The sequence below is a fragment of the Sus scrofa genome, chromosome 6, assembly GCF_000003025.6.
Source record: "Sus scrofa isolate TJ Tabasco breed Duroc chromosome 6, Sscrofa11.1, whole genome shotgun sequence".
NCBI classification, from domain to species: Eukaryota; Metazoa; Chordata; class Mammalia; order Artiodactyla; family Suidae; genus Sus; species Sus scrofa.
This window is the reverse complement of record NC_010448.4, coordinates 98,779,311-98,801,994: the sequence shown is the minus strand read 5'-3', so window position 1 is coordinate 98,801,994 and position 22,684 is coordinate 98,779,311. Positions and strand designations below refer to the sequence as shown.

The window sequence follows — 22,684 nt, the reverse complement described above, 5'->3', positions numbered from 1 at the left end:
TCTATTTTCATTTATTGTAATCACTGCAATAAATTTATTATAATAACACATATATTGGAAATTATTTACCTTCTTTTTACTATATTTCTGCTTATTTCCCACGGTTTCTTAATTTTACAATATATATTTAAATGTATATATTTTCTTCCCTTTGAATAAGACAAGTACTTTAACCACTTTCTCACTTTACTCTTACATTGCTTTTCGGAAGTTCTTATGTCAATTTGATTTCTTTTCCTGTGTGTGACCTCCAGTTCCTCCCTAGAAGATTTTGAAATTTTTTGCTTGCTTATCTTTTTCAGTTTATAGTGTGTCTGGGTGTAGTTCAATTTCTGTCTTACTTGGCACTTGGATTCATATTCTCTTTCTTTTTCTGTCTTTCTTTCTTGTCTACTTTGCACCAGATTGTATTCCAAACACTTTAATCTGAGAGGTTTTTTTTTTTTTTTTTTTTTTGTCTTTTTGCCTTTTCTTGAGCTGCTCCCACGGCATATGGAGGTTCCCAGGCTAAGGGTCGAATCGGAGCTGTAGCTGCCAGCCTACTCCAGAGCCACAGCAACACAGGATCCGAGCCAAGTCTGCAACCTACACCACAGCTCACAGCAACGCCGGATCCTTAACCCACTGAGCAAGGCCAGGGATCGAACCCGAAACCTCATAGCTCCTAGTCAGATTCGTTAACCACTGGGCCACGATGGGAACTCCTCATCTGAGATTTTTTATCTTTCTTCAGTTCTGGAAAAATATTGGTTATTTTTTCAAATATTTTGTTTTCTTTCTTTTTTTTTTTCTTTCTGGAAATTCTCTTATATGAATTCTGTCACTTCTAACTTCTCTCCATATCTCTTAACTTTAATATTTTCCTTTAAAAAAAAAATCCTTTCCTGATGCGTTCTGCCACTAACTTCTGCCTGATCTTCTAGCTCACTAAGTATTAAGTCATTCTTTGGTTTAGCCATTCTATTTGTCTAATCTGTAGAGTTCTTTATTTCAATTATTATACTTTCATACTCTTGTGTTTCTTCTAGGCTCTGTTTAGTTTTGTTGCATATTATCAATCTTTTCTTTTTTTTTTTTTTTTTGGTTTTTATGGCCACACCTGCAGCAATTGGAAGTTCCCAGGGATTGAATTGGAGCTGCAGCTGCTGGCCTACACCACAGCCACAGCAACGTGGGATCCGAGCCTAGTCTGTGACCTGCATCACAGCTCACAGTGATGCTGGACCCTTAACCCACTGAGTGAGGCCAAGGATTGAACCCACATCCTCATGGATACTCGTTGGGTTCATCACTGCCAAGCCACAACGGGAACTCCTCTTTGAGGATTTTAAATGCTTTAAAAATATTCACGTCTGTTTCATTATTTCTTCATATAATACAGATAGTTTAGGTTGAGTTTAGATTTTATTCTGAGTTATGTGGGAAACCAGTAAAAAAAAATTAAGCAGGGCAATGGTATCATCTGATTTTTGATTTTAAGAGATCTGAGAGTTCCCTGGTGGCTTTGCAGTTAAGTATTTGGTGTTATAGCTGTGCCTCAGGTTACTGCTGTGACTCGGGTTACTGCTGTGGCTCAGGTTTGATCTTTGGCCTGGGAATTTGCACGTGACGTGGGTGAGGCCAGAAAAAAAGAGAGACAGAGATTTGATCACTCAGATTGCTGCTTGTAGAAGAGTGTGTGTGTGTGTGTGTGTGTTTAAGAGAGAATAGGGTAAGAATAGAAGCAGGGAGGCAAAGTTTTTGCACTAGCCAGTCAAGTGATGGTGGTGGCTTGGGGTGTAGCAGTTGAGATGGAAAGACATAGATTTAATTTGATGTATGTTTTAGAGATGAAGTCCATGTTTCTGAATTTTTGGCCTAAGTAACAGATGGATGGTCATGCCATTTATTGAAATAGAAGATGGTTGGGTGAGTGTGGAGCAGGAAATTTGACCGGGGAAATAAAGATTTTTCTATGATTTTTTTTTGTTTGATATGCCTATTAGACATCCACGTGAAGATGTCTAGGCAGTAGAATATATGAATATGGAGTTTTAAATGAGAACTAAAGATACAGATTTGGAAGTCCGTGGTACTTCAGTTGTATTTAAAACCATGAGCTTATGTTATTTAGGGAGTGTGTTGGAGACTAGAAAGGGATCCAGGATCAAGTCCTGAGGTATTCCCAACATTTAGAATTTCTGCATAAAAGGAGAGGTCAAGAAAAAAAGGGATTTTTGCATAATTTTTAGCATAAAAATGTGCTATACTTTGTTTAGCCTTTTTTTTTTTTTTTTTTTTAAGGCTGCACTGGTGGTGTAAGGAAGTTCCCAGGCTAGGGGTTGAATTGGAGCTGCAGCTGCTGGCTTACACCACAGCCACAGCAACACAGGATTGAGCCACATCTGCTCCTACGTGGTAGCTTATGCAATGCTGGATCCTTAACCCACTAAGTAAGGCCAGGAATCATACCCATGTCTTCATGGATACTAGTTGGATTCTTAACCCATTGAGCCACAGTGGGAACTCCTATTCAGCCATATTTTTGTAAATGGATATTTAAAGTTTTTTTCCCCAGTATTTTGGATAACTGCGTTTGTATAGTATATATGTACGGTTAATACTAAAAATTGAATTATTGGGGCAAAAGGCTGTGCTTTTAAATTTTAATAGTTTTCCCAGATTCGTCTCCAAAGGGTTATCCCAGTTTCGTCACCACCAATAATGTATGAATATTCCAGTTTTCCTGAATCCTTGCCAATATAGCTTCAGTCATTGTCAGTCCTAAATTAAAAGTCTTCTCATCATTTTGTAGTTTTAAAGTTGATGAATGATCTAGCACTGGGAACTATGTCTAGTCACTTATGATGGGGCATGATAATGTGAGAAAAAAAGAATGTATAGATGTATGTGTAACTGAGTCACCTTGCTGTACAGTAGAAAATTGACAGCACTGTAAACCAGCTATAATGGAAAAATAAAAATCATTATAAATGAAAAGTTAATGAATGATTTGAATATGTCTGTATGTTTACTCCATGTTTATATTTCTTATTCTTTGAACTGTCTCTTCATTTCTTCTGGGTTTTATTGTTTTGTTATAACTCTTTGGTTACTATTTTTTTCATATGTGATACAAATGTTTTCACTTGTCATCTGTTTTCTGTTTATGATATTTACATTTCTAGTTTAAAATTTTTATTTAGAACTTCTAAAAAATGACTTTTAGCTTTTATTTCATGTTTTAGGAGGATTTACTCTATCTTAAAATAGCGCCTCTGTGTAGTTTAATTTTTATGTTTATTTCTTTGACTCGGATGTCAACATTTTTAACTTGTCAAAATTAATATAAAATTTATTTGGCGAGAAATGGCAAGATAGATTTTTTTTTCTCTGTCTTTTTGCCATTTCTTGGGCCGCTCCCACGGCATATGGAGGTTCCCAGGTTAGGGGTTGAATTGGAGCTGTAGCCGCTGGCCAAAACCAGAACCACAGAAACTCGGGATCCGAGCCGAGTTTGTAACCTACACCACAGCTCATGGCAATGCCAGATCCTTAACCCACTGAGCGAGGCCAGGGATTGAACCCACAACCTCATGGTTCCTAATTGGATTCGTTAACCATTGAGCCACAACTCCGCAAGATAATTTTGAAAGCGAAAAATTATGTGGCACAAAAATGTATTATAAAGCTATGTAAAAATATAAAATGTTAAATATTCAAATGCAAAAACAGAAAGCAGGATAACATTGGCATAAGAATAGAAACTCAGTGTGGTGAAACAGACTAGAAAGCACAGAAATATACTTGGGTATATAAAGGAATAAAGATTGTTGTTAAAAACTAGCATTACAGGAGTTCCCATCGTGGCGCAGTGCTTAATGAATCCAACTAGGAACCATGAGGTTGTGGGTTCGGTCCCTGCGCTTGCTCCGTGGGTTAACGATCCGGCGTTGCCGTGAGCTGTGGTGTAGGTTGCAGACGCGGCTGGGATCTCGCGTTGCTGTGGCTCTGGCGTAGGCCAGAGACTACAGCTCCGATTGGACCCCTAGCCTGGGAACCTCCATATGCCGTGGGAGCGGCCCAAGAAATAGCAAAAAAAGACAAAAAAACAAAAAAAACTAGCATTACAGATAGATGGGAAGAGTTAAATGTTAAAAGAAGTTTAAAGGGAATAAAAGTGAGTATATTTTCTGATCTTAGAGTAGAGATAGTTTAAGCCTAAAGGAGAAGAAAGAGTTCATAAACAAAATAGAGACATAAAATGTATTTTTGTTATTTATTTGTTTTTTGTCTTTCTAGGGCTGCACCAACGGCACATGGATGTTCCCAGGCTATGGGTTGAATTAGAGCTGTAGCCACCAGGCTACACCACAGCCACAGCAACACCAGATCTGAGCCATGTCTGTGACCTACACCACAGCTTATGGCAACGCTGGATCCTTAACCCACTGAGTGAGGCCAGGGATTGAACCTGTATCCTCGTGGATGCTAGTCAGATTTGTTTCCACTGAGCCACAACAGGAACTCCAAGCTGTGAAAACTCTTAAGTGTGTTTTTGAGAGTGGCATGCATGTATGAGGAACAGTGAGAAATGGCACTAAGTATATAGAATGACTCAAGATAATGCTATAAGCCAATTAGAAATATTCACCCATCCATTACTCCACACTATGAAAAGAGAAATTAAGAAAGCATTCCATTTACAGTGCATCAAAAAGAATAAAACACTTAGGAATAAATTTAACCAAGGAGATAGAAAATCTGTATACTGAAAAGTAATAAGACATTGATGAAAGAAATTAAAGACATGAATAAATGCAAAGATATCTTGTGTTCATTGATGGGGAAGAGTTAATATTAAATGTCCATACTACCCAAAATAATCTACAGATCCAGTACCATCTCTATCAAAATTAGAAGTAGAAAAAACAATCCTAAAATTTGTATGGAACCACAGAAGACTTTGAATAGCCAGCACAATCTTGGGAAAGAAAACTAGAGGCATCACACTTCCAGATTGCAAATTACATATACTATAAAGCTTTACTAATCAAAACAGTATAGTACTAATGTAAAAAGACACACAAAGACCAATGGAACAGAATAAAGGTCCCACAAATAAACCCCCGTGCATATACAGTGAATTAATCTTTGACAAGGGTGCCAAGAACCCTAAACCGGGAAAGGATAGTTTTATTTTTAGTAAATGGTGTTGGGAAAAGTGGATATCTACATACAAAAGAATAAGATTAGACTCCTGTCACATGCAGAAATCAGCTTGAAATAGATTAAAAGCTTAAATGCAAGGCCTGAAACTGTAAAATTCCTACCCCCCAAAAAAAGGAAAAAATAGGGAAGAAGCTCCTTGACATTGTTCTTAGCAGTGGTTTCATGGATGTGACACCAGAAGCATGGGCAACTGTGGTAAAAATAACTGCATCAAATGAAAAAATCTGCACAGCAAAGGAAACAATGAAAAGGCAACCTACGGAATGAGAAAAAAATTTGCAAAACATACAAGAGGTTAATAGCCAAAAAATAAAAAGTCGGAGTTCCCATTGTGGCACAGCAGAAATGAACCCGACTAGGAACCACAAGGTTGCGGGTTCAATCCCTGGCATTGCTCGGTGGGTTAAGGATCTGGCGTTGCCGTGAGCTGTGATGTAGATCGCAGATGCGGCTCGGATCTGGCGTTGCTGTGGCATAGGCCAGTGGCTACAGTTCCGATTAGAGCCTTAACCTGGGAACCTCCATATGCCGTGGGTACCGCCCTAAAAAGGAAAAAAGACAAAATAAATAAAAAGTACCACTCAGTAGCAAAAAAAAAAAGCTTCAACAATGGGCAAAGGACCTGAACATTTTTTTCCAAAGAAGACATAGAGCCAAGAGTATGAAAAGGTGTATTGACCACAGTAATAATGAAAATGCAATTCAAAAACACAATGAGGTGCCTCATGCCTCTGAGGGTAACTATTACCAAAAAGACAGGAGATAGTAATAGTTGGTGAGGGTGTAGCAAAGAGTCCCTTTCATGATGTTGGTAAGAATGTAAATTGGTACAGCCACTATGGAAAACAGTATGGAGGTTCCTTAAAAAATTAAAAGTAGTACTGCCATCTGATCCAGCAATCCCACTTTCAGGTATATATCCAAATAAAATGAAATTAGTATTATCTGGATTCCCATGTTCATTGCACCTGTACTCACAGTGGCTAAGGTATGGAATCAACCTGTTGATGGATGAATGGATAAAGAAAATGTTGATCCTTGAATGGCATGAGGGGTGGGGACACGAATCCTCTGTGCAGTCGAAAATCTATAACCTCACAGTTGGCCCTCTGTGTCTGTGGTTCCACATCCTCCGCTTCATCCAACAAGGAGTCATATAATAATGTAGTATTTACTGAAAAAAATCGGTATATAAGTGTTCCATCGCAGTTCAAACCTATTGTTCAAGGGTCAACTATATATAATTACAATGTCATTTAACCATTAAAAAAAATCCTGCCATTTGCCACAATAGGGTTGAACTTGGAGGATGTGCTAAATAAGTAAAATAAGCCAGGCAGAAAGATAAACACTGTATGATCTAACTTATGTGTGAAATCTAAAAAGGTTGAATTCATAGAAGCAAGAAGTAGAGTGGTGGCTGCCAGAGCCTGGCAAGTGGGGGAATTGGAAAAAGGCTGGTCAAAGGATACAGACTTTCAGTTATAAGATGAATATGTTCTGAGACTCTTAACTATGGTATGGTTACTATGGTTAGTACTCTATTCTATACTTGAAATTTGCTGAGTGGATTTTAAGTGTCCTTAGCACACACAGAAAATGCTCTGTGAGGAGATGACTATGTTAGCGTGGTTGTGCTAATGCTTTCGCAATGTATATACTTACAGTCACATTGTATATCCTAAATATATACAATTTCCCCCTCAATAAAGCTGGGGAGAAAAGTGATGAGAGTGAACTTCCTTGCCTCATTCTTAATCTTAGGAGGGAAAGAAAGCATTCAAGTTCTGTTCTATTACTAGTTCGCTGAGAGTTTTGTCAATAATGGATGTTAAATTTTATCAGATGGTTTTACTGTAACTGTTGAGATGGTTATTTCTCCTAGTCTGTTAATATAATGAATTACGTAGATTTTCAAACATTTAGCTGTCCTTGAATTCCAGGTATTAAATCCCACTTGGTCATGATGTATTATCCTTTTTTATGTAGTAGATTTCATTTGCTAATACTTCATTGATTTTTTTTTTCTTATGTGATTATGAGATATATTTGTCTATGGTTTTCTTGCAAAAGACTATTCTGGTTTTGGTATCAGGGTATTGATGGCCTCATTAAATATGTTCTCTTTCCTTTTTAGCAGAGTTTGTTGTAGGTTTGTTATTATTTCTTATGTGCTTTGTAGAATTCACCATTGATGCCATCTGGAGTTTTCTTTGCTTTTCAATATGAAATCAGTTTCTTTCATAAATATTGAGCTATTGGCATGATTTCTTCAGTTAGCTTTGCTGTTGTGTGCCTTTCAAGGAGTTAGTATATTTCATTTAATTTGTTGAATGTATTGGTATAAAGTTTGTAATATTCCATTATTATCCTTTATATATTTGTAGGATCTGTAGTGATATTCTTTCATTGTGTATTTTGATTATGTAGCTCTTATATTTTATTTCTAATAGGTCTAGCTGAGAGATAAGTTTTTTTTTTAAAGAACTAGTTTTCAGCCTCATTGATTTTTCTGTTTTTTTTTAAATTTGGATATATTCTTATTATCTTTCTATAATAGATTCTGATTTAATTTCTTTATTGTGTAAGAACAAACTTTGTGTGATTTTAATTATTTTAAATTTATTAATGTTTGTTTATGACCCATGATGTGACTTATCTTGGTATGCCCTTGAAAAGAATGAGTATCATTCTGTGTGCCCTTGAAAGGAATGAGTATTATTTTGCTGCTTGTTTTGCAGATTTTTCTATTAATGTCAATTAGAGCCAATCACTTTCTTTTTTTGTTTGTTTGTTTGTCTTTCTGCCTTTTCTAGGGCTGCTTCCCACAGCATATGGAGGTTTCCAGGCTAAGGGTCGAATTGGAGCTGTAGCTGAGGGCTTTAGCCACAGCCACAGCAACACCAGATCTGAGCTGTGTCTGCGACCTACACCACAGCTCACGGCAACACTGGATCCTTAACCCACTGAGCAAGGCCGGGATGGAACCCGCAACCTCATGGTTCCTAGTCGGATTCATTAACCATTGCGCCACTATGGGAACTCCTAGAGTCAGTCACTTTGAATTGATGACATTTTTTTCAGTTCTTTTATATCCTTGTTGATTTTCTGCTTTCTGAGTGGGTGAAGACTCCAGTTGTAACCATCAGTTTGTTTATTCCTGCTGTCAGTCTCATTGGTTTTGCTTCCTGTACTTTGAAGCTCTGTTGCTAGTTGCATACACATTTAGTGAACTGGTCCTTTTATCAATATATAGAATGTAATGTCCCTCTTTGCTTTGAGATCTGTTTTGTCTGAGATTAATTATTCCAGCTTTCCTTTGGTTATGCTTGTATGACATAGCTTTCTCCATTCTTTCACTTTTAATCTACTCATATTATATTTGAAGTGAATTTCTTATTACTTGTTTAGAGTTTGGTCTTTTTTTTTCTTTTCTTTCTCTCCTCTGACAATTTTTTTTTTTTTTTTTTTTTTTTTTTTTTTTTTGTCTTTTTGCCATTTCTTGGGCCACACGTGTGGCATATGGAGGTTCCCAGACTAGGAGTCAAATCGGAGCTGTAGCTGCTGGCCTACGTCAGAGCCACAGCAACATAGGATCCGAGCCGCATCTGCGGCTTACACCACAGCTCATGGCAACACCAGATCCTTAACTCACTGAGCAAGGCCAGGGATCGAACCCGCAACCTCATGGTTCCTAGTTGGATTTGTTAACCACCGAGCCATGACAGGAACTCCTGACAATCTCTTTTTTAATTGGTATGTTTAAACAATTTGCATTTTATAGAATTATTGCTGTGTTTGGGATTAGGTCTATCATTTTATTACTGTTTTTTTTGTTCCCTCTATTTTTCATTCCTCAGTATTTCTTTTTCTCCCTTCTTTTGGGTTATCTGTACATTTTAAAATAATTTGAGTTTAATTTACCTAATGTAATTTTTATTATTGCTTTGTGTAGTGATTGTTCTAGTGATTACATTGTATATTGTGGGCCCAAAACTTTATTATACATCAAATGCTTAGTCGACTAAAGTAGTATTTTTGAAATCCAGTTGTGATTTTTTTGTTAGTGCTGAAATTTTCTGAATAAAGTTATTGAAAAATAATATAAACTTTTTCTAACATACAGTCTATTAATATATTATTGCCATGTGTAATTTTCTCAAAAAATACATATGACACTCCTACATTCTCCAGTGACTTGCTCTGTCTTCATAGTCTCGCCTAGGTTAATGCCTATCGATACCATACACCTCAGTTTTGCTTCTGAGTCAGAATTTTTATTTATATATGACTTGTAACTCCAACTCTGTAAGCTTTATACGAGCTAGCTTTTAGGAGAGTGCTAAGTTTAAATGATTCTGCTTATGTGATAGTAGTTGAAACAGTTAAATGACCCCAAAGAAAACTGCCTCTTGTGTGTAGTGTCAAAATTTTCCTTTATTTCTTCAAGTTTGTTTCCTCCTCTCTAAAATGAAAGATTTGAACTGCTTGAATGCTGGCAGTTTTTTGTGTTGCAGTATACTCTAATTTGGCTATGTCCAAATTAATTTAATCTAGTTTTGATAATTTACCAGTTAACTCAGTTAATTTAAAGGATTTTTGGCTTTGTTTCTATCAAAATAAATTCTTTTTTTTTTTTTTTTTTTTTTTTTTGTCTTTTTGCTATTTCTTGGGCCGCTCCTGCGGCATATGAAGATTCCCAGGCTAGGGGTCCAATCGGAGCTGTAGCCACCGGCCTACACCAGAGCCACAGCAACACGGGATCCGAGCCGCGTCTGCAACCTACACCACAGCTCACAGCAGCACCGGATCGTTAACCCACTGAGCGAGGGCAGGGCTGGAACCCGCAACCTCATGGTTCCTAGTCGGATTCGTTAACCACTGCGCCACGACGGGAACTCCCAAAATAAATTCTAAAGCACTAGTAGAACAATTTAAAAGAATACAGAAGATTTTACAAATTTTCTGTTCAAGGTGTCTGAGTTTTAATAATTTATACAGATACTGGAATGTAGCATTTTTAGATCTCTGATACCCATTTATAGGAGATTTATGGCAAGACATAGTTAGGCTTGTTGGTCATCTATTTCTTGTTGTGGCCCCCAGTCATGCTCCTGTTGGCCAGCAGCCTCAGTCCAGGCCAGTGCTATGCCATAGAGCTTTCTGTGATGATAGAACAGGTAATAGTGCATACTATACAGATGCGCAGTGTAGTATAGTAGCAACATTAATTAATTTAACAACCACATGTAGCTAATAGGTCATCAGGCAGCAACATAATGGGTCTAGCCTCATGGCTTCTTTTATATGTAAAACCCACTTTTTGGAATTTTTTTCTGGATCTCTTAAGCAAAAGTGATTACATCAGCTTGTAGAGCAGGAGACAGAAGGCTGAACAGGTTGGAAAGAAAATGATCCGTGAAGTGATAATTACCATATAGTATATGGATTAAATCACTGAATAGATTGATAGAATAACTAAATATCTGAGGGTGTCTGGAAGTTCAGTGAATGAAAATAAACCACTCTGAGGTATTTTAAGTAGTAAAGGCTTAATTAATTTGATTAAAAATAGAATTAGATGTTGTACTATTGCTGATCAGACTTATCAAGTTCTTGGTTGGGTCTTTAGAAATAGTCTCCATACTGGAGTTCCTGTCATGGCGCAGTGGTTAACGAATCCTACTTGGAACCATGAGGTTGTGGGTTCGGTCCCTGGCCTTGCTCCATGGGTTAAGGATCTGGCATTGCCGTGAGCTGTGGTGTAGGTTGCAGACATGGCTTGGACCTGACATAGGCCCATGGCTACAGCTCCGATTCGACCCCTAGCCTGGGAACTTCCATGTGCCGCTGGAGCAGCCCTAGAAAAGGCAAAAAGACAAAAAAAAAAAAAAAAAAAAAAAAAAAGAAAGAAATGGTTTCCATACTAATTCAGAACTACCAGAGAATCTGTTAGGAGCTCCTGCCACTGGAGCCATGCTTGGTGGGGTGACAGACACTTTGCTTCCACCTGGACTGCTGCCTGTTACCCAGAAAACGTAGGTTAGGTATTAGTCTAGAAGATGGGAAAAAAAACATAAAACTAGGTAGGTCTCTTTTCTTCTTTTCAGTGACAAGCTTAATGGACTTGAACAAGAGAACTTTAATTAGAATTTCAAATTGTTAAATGGAACTTATTTTAGACTAGGATAGCCTCTCTGAGAAAATAAATTAACTTATGGAGACTTGGAGAAAACCAAATTGCACTAATTGTGTTGCATAAACTTTAAGCAGGTTTTATTGCATACATATACAAATAACCCTTATATATCCATTCTTTACAGATCCAGGATGAGAAGACTGATAAAAGAAGAAGCTAGCTGAACAGCTGTAAGATGCCCAAATCTGGGTTTGCAAAACCAGTTCAGAGTGAAAATTCTGACAGTGACAGCAATATGGTAGAAAAATCATATGGAAGAAAGGTATACGATTATACTAAAGATTTGTTGACTGTTTGGAAATTGTGAAAAATACTTCTGATTTAGTATTTTTAGTAATTACTTATAAAGTCAAAATTAGTATGGGACTTCCTGCTGTGGTACAGTTTGTTAAGAATCTGCCTGTAGCAGCTGAGGTGCAGTTTCCATGACCAGCCCAGTTTTGCAGTAGGTTTTAAAGGATCTGGCGTTGCCTTAGCTGCATAGGTCAAAGCTGTGGCTCGGATTCAGTCCCTGGTCTGGGAACCTCCATGGACCACGGAAATAGCCACAGAAAAAAACAAAAAGGCAGTGTGGGGCCAGATCCTGGGGATGAGATTGTTTTTCATTCCCTAAGATAACATAATTACTAAGATTGCACAACCACTTGAGAAATAATCATGGGGTGGGGTGGGAGGGAATCCAAGACCTCATAGTCATTTGTCATTTCTTCCTTGTGATCCCTGGTAGCAAAACACAAGTATGCAGTAGCTGTTCACTTTTTTCCTTGTCTGCTATAACTTCGGATAAATTCACATAACATTTCCAACTTCAGTGTACTTCTGTGATAGAGGACAATAGTTACTGCTTTATGGAATTATTGTGACAGTTAAATGTCTTAAATATTGTACTTAATATAATGCTTGGTACATAGAAAGTGCTTAATAAATGTTAACTGTTTTTGTTATTAGGGTTATAATTAGTATTATTATATTAGTGTATATATATTATCTACATATTAGTATAGATATTAGTATATAGATAGTATATGTATACTGTAGTATGTATATGTAGTATATATTAGTATTGTATTAGTTTAGTAGTTAGTAGTAGTAGTAGTAATAATAATTAGTATTATTGCCATCAACCCATGATTCTCTTCTTTCATTCCTGTTTAATTTAGACCCTCAAAAGGTTTATTTAGACTTCTGCAGTTGTTTTGTTTGTTTGTTTGTTTGTTTTTTGTCTCTTTGCCATTTCTAGGGCCGCTCTTGCAGCATATGGAGGTTCTCAAGCTAGGGGTCCAGTCGGAGCTGCAGCCACTGGCCTACACCACAGCCACAGCAACACCGGATCCAAGCCTCATCTGCAGCCTACACCACAGCTCACGGCAACGCTGGATCCTTAACCCACTGAGCAAGGGCAGGGATTGAACCCAAAACCTCATGGTTCCTAGTCGGATTTGTTAACCACTGAGCCACAACGGGAACTCCTGCAGTTGTTTTCTAACTGATCTCATTATCCCTAGTCTCTGCTTCATCTAGTTAGTTTTATACATTATATTTGGATTTTGTTTTCTTTCAAGTCCGTTCCTTCCCCTAAGTCATTTTCTTGTTGAAGGACATCTGAAATGTTTCTGGTTTTTGGCTAATATGAATAAAGATGCTATAAACATTTGTGTACAGATCTTTTTAAAAACAGCTTTATTGGGGTATAATTTATATACCATAAAATTCACCCATTTACTCTACAATTCAGTGTTTTTTTGTTTTTTTGTTTTTTTTTTTTAGTAAGTTTATGGAGTTGTGCAACCATTGTCACAGTCAATTTAGACTATTCCCATCATTGCTAAGAGATCCTTGTGCCCATTTGCATTGTGACCCTGTTCCTGCCTCAAGCCCCAGGCAGCTCCAAATCTGGTTTCAAAATCAGATTTTCACCTTTGTTCTTCTCAAAAATCCTTTTGGCTATTCAGGGACCTTTGCATTTCCTTATAAATTTGGGGGTTGGCTTTTCAGTTTCCACAAAAAAAAAAAGTCTGGTGGAATTTTTATAGGGATTTTATTGAATTTGTACATTGAATCTGTAGATCACTTTGTTTTGTTTTGTTTTTAGGGCCCGCACCTGTGGCATATGGAAGTTCCTGGCTAGGGGTTAAATCAGAGCTGCAGCTGCCAGCCCATGCCACAGCCGTACAGCCACAGCAACACAGGATCTTTAAGCCATTGAGTGAGGTCAGGGATCGAAACTGCATGCTCATGGATACTAGTCAGGGTCATTTCCACTGAGCCATAATAGGAACTCCTGCAGATCACTTTGAATAGTATTGTCATCTTAACAACATGTCTTCAGGTCCATCACCACAGACTCTTTCTCCAGTTTTTTAGATTTCCAATTTCCCTAAGCAATGCTTTGTAGTTTTCAGGGTACAAATCTTGTCCTTCCATTGTTAAATTATTAGTATTTTCTTCTTTTGGATGCTTTTGTAGATAATTTCATTTTAGATTTTTCACTTCTAGTGTATAGAAATGCACGTTTTTGTGCAGTGGGTCTTGTACCTGTGACCTTACTAAACTCATTTATTGATTCTAAAAATTTGTGGATTCCTTAGGATTTTTAACATATGGCATTATGTCACCTGCTTGTAGAGATAATTTAACTTCTTTTCCACTATGAGGACTTTTTTTTATTTTAGCTTTTTAGGGCCGCACTCACAGCATATGGAAGTTCCCAGGCTAGGGGTCGAATCAGAGCTACAGCTGCTGGCCTACGCCACAGCTACAGCAACGCTGGATCCAAGCAGAGTCTGTGACCTACACCACAGCTCATGGCAATGCCAGATCCTTAACCCACTGAGCAAGGCCAGGGATCAAACCCACATCTTCATGGATCTTAGTCGGGTTTGTTAACCACTGAGCCACCTGAGCCATGAAGGGAACTCTTCCGATATGAGTACTTTTACTTCATTTTCTTGCCTGATTGTACTGACAGTCTCCTTTCTGCAGTGTTTAATCCACTCACATTTAATGTAATTATTGATAAGATTGGATTTATATCTGCCATTTGCTCTTTTTTCTCTGCCATCTTTGTTGCTTTTTTGAAGTATATTTTTCAGTGTGCTATTTAAATTTCTGATTTTTAAAAACTACTTTCTTGAATTATATTCTTAAAATGTTGATTTAGGGATTATAATGTGCATGCTAATTACTACAGTTTAATATTGAATTAATTCCAGTAAAATGTAGCATCTTTATTCCAGTATAGCTCCATTTCCTTCCCTTCCTCTGTGTTGCCTATGTAATATATCACCTCTACATTTGTTATTAACCCAACAATAGTGTTATAATTATTATTTTATGTAGTCTTATTTTTTTAAAGAGAAATATGTATGTGTATTTATACAGTTATTGGTTTTTACCTACTAACTTTCCAATTTTGGTGCTCTTAATTTCTTCCTATGAATTCACGTTTCTGGTCTGGTGTCATTTCCTTAAAAGTCTACAAGAATTTCAAAAAAAAAAAAAGAGTTCCCTGGTGGCTCAGTGGGTTAAGGATCCAGCATTGTCACTGCTGTGGCTCAAGTCACTGCTGTGGCACTAGTTTAATCCCTGGCTCTGGAATTTATGCATGCTGTGGGTGTGGCTAAAAAAAATTTCATAGTATTTACTGTACGACATCTTCAGCAGTGATTTTTCTCAGTCTCCATTGATTTAGGAATATCTTGATTTTGCCAGCTTTCTTGAGATATAATTCACATACCAGTTTACTCATTTAAAATGTGTAATTCAGTAATTTTTAGTATATTTACAGAGTTGTTCTGTCACTTTTAGAACATTTTCACCTGAAAAAGAAACCCTGTGTACCCATTTGTAGTCACTCCCCATTCTCTTCCCAAACTCCATAGCCCTAGATAGCCACTAAATGTACTTTCTGTCTCTATGGATTTGCTTGTTTTAGATATTTAATATAAATGAAGTTATACTATATGTGATCATTTGTGACTGTTTACCTTTATTTTGCTATAGAATTCTTTGTTTTTTCCTTTCTTTGGCCGTCCTGCGGCATTTGGAATTCCCAGGCCAGAGTTGTGACCTCTGCTGCAGCTGTAGCAGCTCCAGATCCTTAACACACTGTGCTGGGTTGGGGATTGAACCTGCATCCCAACACTGCAGAGATGCCAATCCTATTGCACCAGAATGGGAACTCCAGCTATAGATTTTTTTTTTTTTTTTTTTTTTTTTTGCTTTTTAGGGCCACACTTGCAGCAAGAATTTTTATTTGACCTTTCTCCTTTTAGTAGATTGTCATCCTACTTCTTTCTTGTTTTAAGTGTTTCCAATGAGAAGTCAGCTGTTAATTGTGATTTTTTTTTTTCCCGTTCTGTTTTCTATCTTGTACTTAAACAATTTGACTGTGATGTGCTTAGGATCCCTTTGTGATGATCACACCTAAGGTTTGTTGAGTTAGTTTGTCTTTTTTCTTATTTTATGATTTTTTTATTTTTTCCATTATAGCTAGTTTACAGTGTTCTGTCAATTTTCTACTATATAGCAAGGTGACCTAGTTACACATACATGTATACATCATTTTTTTCTCACATTATCATGTGCCATCGTAAGTGACTAGATACAGTTCCCAGTTCTGTACAGCAGGATCTCATTGCTTATCCATTCCAAAGGCAATAGTTTGCATCTATTAACCCCAAACTCCCAGTCCATCCCACTCCCTCCCTCTCCCCGTTGGCAACCAGAAGTCAGTTCACCATGTCCATGATTTTCTTTTCTGTGAAAAGGTTCGTTTGTGCCGTATATTAGATTCCAGATATAAGTGATATCATATTGTATTTGTCTTTCTGACTTACTTCACTTAGTATGAGAATCTCTGATTCCATCCATGTTGCTGCAAATGGCATTATTTTGTTCTTTTTATGGCTGAATAGTATTCCATTGTGTATATATACCACATCTTCCTAATCCAATCATCTGTTGATGGGCATTTAGGATGTTTTCATGTCTTGGCTATTGTGAATAGTGCTGCAATGAACATATGGGTTCATATGTTTTTTTCAAGGAAAATTTTGTCCGGATATATGCCCAGGAGTGGGATTGCTGGGTCATATGGTAGTTCTATGTATAGTTTTCTATCTTGAGTTTATTAAATCTGTAGATTAATGGTTTTCATGAAACTTGGGGTATTTAATTTACTGACTTTTCTTTTTCTTTCCTTCCATCCTTTTTCTTTTGGTCCACCTCACATTTGCTGTCGAACATTGCCTAATACATTTTTAGTCACTCTACTTTTCAAATCCAGTATTTTCCATTTGGCTCTCCTTGTAACTTTTCTTGAGTTATATTTTCTATGTGATAAGTCATTGTTGTCATACTTTAATTCTTTAAACATTGTTTTTTTTCCTTTTTAATTTAAAGTCTTTGCTAAATCTGATTATCTTGGCCCACTCAGAGAAATGTCTATGAATTCTTTTTTCCTTGCTTTTCCGTCTGTCTTAATTTTTATTGAAAACTGGACACTTTAGGTCATATATTAATAGCAACTCTGGATTCTCATTATTTCCCACCTAAGAGTTATAATTGTTGCTATTTTTTTTGTTTTTAATAAAATGGCAGGTGTTTATTTGTAGTTTTGTCACTTTGTCACAACCAGTAGTGTCCTTTTTTTTTTTTTCCCCCCAGTCTTCCTAGGAGTTGCCCCATGTCTGCATGTATCAGTTAGCAGCCACTGATTGGTTTGGTCAGAGGTTGTGCTCAAACACCATGAGCCACTAAGACTTGCACTGATAGTTTTGCATGTGTGTTGAGGTGTTCAGTGTTCAGGCATTTTTTTTGGTCTTTTATGTCCACACCTGTGGCATTTGGAGGTTTCCAGGCTAGGAGTCAATTCAGAGCTGTAGTTGCTAGCCTATACAAGACAGCCACAGCCACACCAGATCTGAACTGCATCTGCTACCTACACTATAGCTCACAGCACCACTGAATCCTTAACCCACTGAGCGAGGCCAGGGAATCAAACCTGCATCCTCATGGATACTAGTCAGATTCGTTTCTGCTGAGCCATGACGGACACTCTCTATTCAGGCATTTTTCAGATCTGCCCTAGGGTTTACTTTCTGTCAGGCTCACTCAGGTCTTCTCTCTTGTGTGCAGCCTCCTAGTCAACTAAGGATGGTGTGGAGATCTTGGACCCTCTTGGACCTCCGTGCATGTGCAGTCTCCCAGTCACTAAGGAGTGTGTGCAGAGCTTAGCCTTTCTCAGTTCTTCCCCACATATGGCTTCTTTGTCAGCGCTCCTATGGCTCTAATTTCTGCAGTCTCCCTGTTAAATTTCTGGCCTATCTACTGGCTGCTGCTCCCCCACAGTAAGACCATAGCAAAGGCTAATAGAACTATGTTGTTTTTCCCCCCTCCATTCGTTTCATACCAGGTTTGGTGTATTTATCAACATTGTGACTGGGTGGTGAGTTTTTGGCCTGCTTTATCGATTCAAGTCAACTCTTCCACAGCAAAGATGCAGGTTTTCACTGCACGCCCCACTCCGGAACCATTTCATACAAACTAAGTGTTAGCCAGGGAGTGAGAACAACCCCAGGCAAGAATGACAAAGACACTCACTCTTCTTATGCAGAGTTCAGCAGTTTTTCTTGATGAAAATGCTTCTCAGTTTTTTGTTTGCTTTAGTTCAATTTCTAGAGCCTTGAAATTTCTAGAGCCTTTGAAAATTGTCAAAATTGTTTTTTGACAATTTTGTCCTGGATTATAGTTGCTTTGGGGTGGGGAGAGATAAGTTGCTAGTATCTTCATTCCACTATAGACAGAAGTTTCCCCAAATGTAGTTTAATGTGCCAAACCTTAAAAAGAGTGGTTTCATTAATTTTATTCATCTTATCCATTAAACCTTATTTGGGATTCTGTGACCCTTGGAATAAAACAAGTGGTTAAGATTCTTAACTAGTTGATCTACCTGTGTCTGAAATGTTTTGATCTCAGGACCTCTTAATACTCTTCAGCATAACTGAGGAGACTTACAGGCTTTATATATGTGATGGTGTTTACTGAAATTTACAAAATAAAAAATTGAAACAAAAATTTTAAATGTTTATCAGTTGGTTTAAAAACCAGTAAAACAGTTACATGTTAACTATATATTCTAAGACAGGATCAGAGAGATTGGTTTTGCATGTATCTTTAATGCATGGCTTAACAGAAGATAGCTAAATTCTTTATTAAGTCTGTAAATTTGGATACTTGCCACATGGTCTCTAGAACACTCAAATACACATTCTTTAAAGAATGAAAGAGAGAGATTCACTAACATCTTAGTGTTATTGTGAGCATATCTGACCTTGCAGGTCCCCAGAAATGGTCTCAGGGACCATACTTTGTGGATTTCTGTACTAAGAAGCACACTAATGAAAATATTTGAGTGTACGAGCAATCGTTCCTAGGGCTTCTTAAGCTAGATTCTCAAGGATAAGTAAGTATGGACCAGCAGGAAAATGGAATTAAAGGGTAATCTAAGAAGGAGATGTGAAAAAGACAAGACTCTTTTAAAGTAGTGAATACAATATTGGATGTAGCCTGTGAAGGATGGAGGATAGGAAATGAACATTAGACAAGGCCATTTCATTGTGACCTTGTGTCTTGCTAAATATCTTGAAATTTATTCTTTGGCCAGTGAGCCACAAGGGAAGGGCCATAGCAGAGACCAGTTAAGAGTATTATTTAAAATTCCAAGCAGAAGACAATGTGGACAGTCACTGTGAGCATGGAGAGAAGTTGGCAGATCTAAGACATTGAATTAATTAAGCTTATTTGTGTATGTAGAAAAAGTAGTCTGGGTCCACCCTGAGGTTGATTGGATGATTCCTTGAGAGAGCAGTCAGGACAAGGAAAAGGTTGTTTGAGAAGAATGTTTGCTTTGCACTTGTTGAATTAAATTGGCCTCAGAACATCCAAGTAGAAGTATCAGGAGTTCCCGTTGTGGCTCAGTGGGGTAAGAACCTGACTAGTATCTATGAGGATGTGGGTTCGATTCCTGGCCTTGTTCAGTGGGTTAAGGATCCGGTGTTGGTGCAAGCTCTGGCTTAGGTCATGGATGCAGCTTAGATCCCATGTTGCTGTGGCTGTCGCCATAGGCGGGGCAGCTGTATCTTCGAATCAACTTCTATATGCCTTAAGTGTGGTCCTAAAAATAAAAATAAAAATAAAAAAAATAAAATAAAGAAGTACCAGTAGGCAGTTAGATGACTCTGGAGTTCACAACAGCTAAACTGGAAATGAATATATGAGGATTTGTGGAAAACTGATCTATGGCTATGAGATGTCTCCCAAAGAGAGTGGGGCAAGAATGGAAGGGAGTGTACCCTGAGGAATTCAGATATCTTAGGTGTAGGGAGAGGACAGAGAGAAGCAGGAGACATTACCCTGGGGAAGAAAGTGGCGAAGGAGTCTCTTTGCCAAATGCCAAAGGAAAGACAAGGCCATTGGATTTTGTCAGTAGATACACCTTACAGTGTGACCTTGGTAAAGATAATTTCAATGGAGTTGTTGGGACAGAATACAATGCTAAATTTGTGGAAAGAATTAGAACTTCTATTTCTCAATGTTAAAATACAATGAAGGTTACATTTGTGAAATTACATTGTGTTTCTGCATTTAAATTTATAAGGCTGAAGTTGTTGAAACTTTGTTTCTTCTGGGTACTTTGTATTATTTTTTGAGGATTGCCACTGAATATGCAGTAGTCCTGAGCACTGTATTCACAAAAGTGTGATTTCTTAAAAGTTAGAGGCAAGCAAAAAGCAAACACTTTTTACTAGTGTATTTCTACTCAGAACAATGATTAGATAAGTCAAGAACACTTTTTCATCATTAGATTTATATATAAAATAAATAGGAAAACTACAGACTGTTAAATTCCTTATTTATTAAAACATTTGGTTTATTGGAGGGATATATTTAACTGTTTTTGGTCTCATTTTATTCATTTAATGTTTTTTTCAAGATTTCAAGGGTAGGGGTCCAAAGCTCTTCTGAGGCAGTATGCTTGGTGCTTACTGCTGTACTTTGAAATTTCCAAGCAGCTCGGCATCATATGCTGTTATTAGAAGTAGTTTTCTTCCATTTCAAATAGGTATTTGACTGCTTATTTGCACCTTAATAGAGGAAGGGCCATAATTTCCATTCCAAATTTCTTGCCTATAGACCATGTTACTGCTGCTTCTTAAGACAAAATTAAATTGGAGGAGAGGAGAGAAGACAGAATGACTGTCTTATTCACTTAATTGTTTGCAAAGCATATTCTTAGGATTTTCTCTTTAGGCAGTGATTGGCCTTGAAGCCAGCCTCTAGCTTCTGCTGAGTTTTTTGTCCACAAAATTTTCAGAAATGAATTTATAGGTGTTTCTTTATGTAAATAGGGACCTTATTTACAGTTTCATATGATGTAGACATTGCTGTTAGAGTTTCTAAATTAAAAAATAATCTGAACCAAAATTTAATTTCTTAAGTGCATTTAAATAGACCATAATTTTAAATAATGATCACATTGTACCGTAATATGCTTTTATATAAAAATGTATTCATTACCTCATTAAGTATCACAGTAGGAGGGGTTCATCAAAAGGGTCTACTCAAGGGAATTTCCGTCGTGGCTTAGTGGTAATGAACTCGACTTGTATCCGTGAGGATGAGGGTTCAATCCCTGACCTTGCTCATTGGGTCAAGGATCTGGTATTGCCATGAACTGTGGTGTAGTTGCACATAAGTCTTGGATCCTGTGTTGCTGTGGCGTAGGCAGGCAGTTGCAGCTCCCATTCGACCCTTAGTCTGGAAACTTCCATATGCTGCAGGTATGGCTGTAAAAAGCAAAAAAAAAAAAAAAAATGTGTCTACTCAGAATCCTTCAAATATTTTATTCTGTCACTGCTAACATGTGGGATTTCTCTCCTCATTGGTTTTAATTAAGAAAATTTTCCACTGAAGTTTTTAGCTATAAGTTAGTGTTTATAATTTGCAAAAGATAATCTTAAAACCTTTTTGGAAAATCTAAAATCCAGGTTAAATTCATTAAAATGTGAGAGCGTGGAGGTTCATTACTTACCTTTCTAAATAAGTCTCTCCTGTCCTTTTCCTCATCAATATAATTCAGACCTTCATTATCTCCTATCCACATGATAATCAAAATTTTTTCTTTTATTTTTCAAGAAATGAATGCAATACATGTTCCATGTAGCAAAATTAGAAAACTTATTTAAGAATTATGAACAAAGAAATTTCCATGTCAAAAACCATGAGGGAGGATCTGAGATTTTATCCTACCCTACTTGCAGCTAGTTTCTGGATGGATTCTGGCAGAAGAGACTCCTGGATCAGTTATAAAGGAAAGGTTTTTTTTTTCTTTTCATAACAACAGCTGTGGCCATGTATCAGTATTTGTGCCTGGACCCTGAGCCCTCTTTCCCACAAAGGGATTCCAAGAAGGCCAGCTGAAAACTACAGTTACAGTGGATTTTATTACTGTAGAGGAACCTTATCTTTTATAATAGGCAGTAAATCTATCCAATCTTTGCCATACAGGGAGAAATTACTTATTTTACTGAATGTTGGGCAGATCTGATTGACCCTTTGCTCCAGAGGGAACCACTGTCTCTGTTTTCTAAGACTACTCTTTATACAGATATCCATGAAAAGATAGTCCAGAAAAAAAGGGATTTAGTGCTTCTGCTTGCAGGATGCACAGAAATGCAAGAGAGCCATGGAGAATTGTCTCCAAAACACCTGTAATGTTATTATCCACAGATAGCCATTAACATTTCAGTTTATACCCTTTAAGAGTTTTATATATTTTTTAAAATTTTCTTTTTTATTCTAGGTGAATTTTTACCTTTTTTAATTTATTTTACTGAGCTGGTAAAGGCTACCAGCACATTGTTTCGTATCAGCAGTGATAGAAGGTTGTTCTTGTCTTGCCATTAATGTTTTCATTACTATATATGGTAGCTATTGTAGGTTACTGAAAGAAAAACTATTAATATAAATGAAAAATATTTTAACATTTTAAAATAAATAGGGTTTTGGGGGGTTGCTTTTTTTGGCGGGGGGGGGGGGCACATCCACAGCATATTGAGGTTCCCAGGCTAGGGATTGAATTGGAGCTGCAGCTGCTGGCCTACACCACAGCAACACCAGATCTGAGCCGCATCAGCAGCCTACACTGCAGCACACAGCAATGCCAGATCCCTGGCCCACTGAGCAAGGCCAGGGATCGAACCTTGATCCTCA

General features: G+C 37.3%; 1 protein-coding gene across 3 annotated transcripts in view; it reads left to right on the top strand.

Moving 5' to 3' along the window:
* ANKRD12 (ankyrin repeat domain 12) overlaps positions 1 to 22,684 on the top strand; it is a 117,521-nt gene that overhangs the window by 12,733 nt on the left and 82,104 nt on the right. For all 3 annotated transcript variants that reach the window (XM_021096065.1, XM_021096063.1, XM_021096064.1), the window contains exon 2: positions 11,535 to 11,672. In XM_021096065.1, the coding sequence (XP_020951724.1) occupies positions 11,586 to 11,672 (87 nt within the window). In that variant the 5' untranslated portion in view covers positions 11,535 to 11,585. The remainder of the gene's footprint in view (positions 1 to 11,534; positions 11,673 to 22,684) is intronic.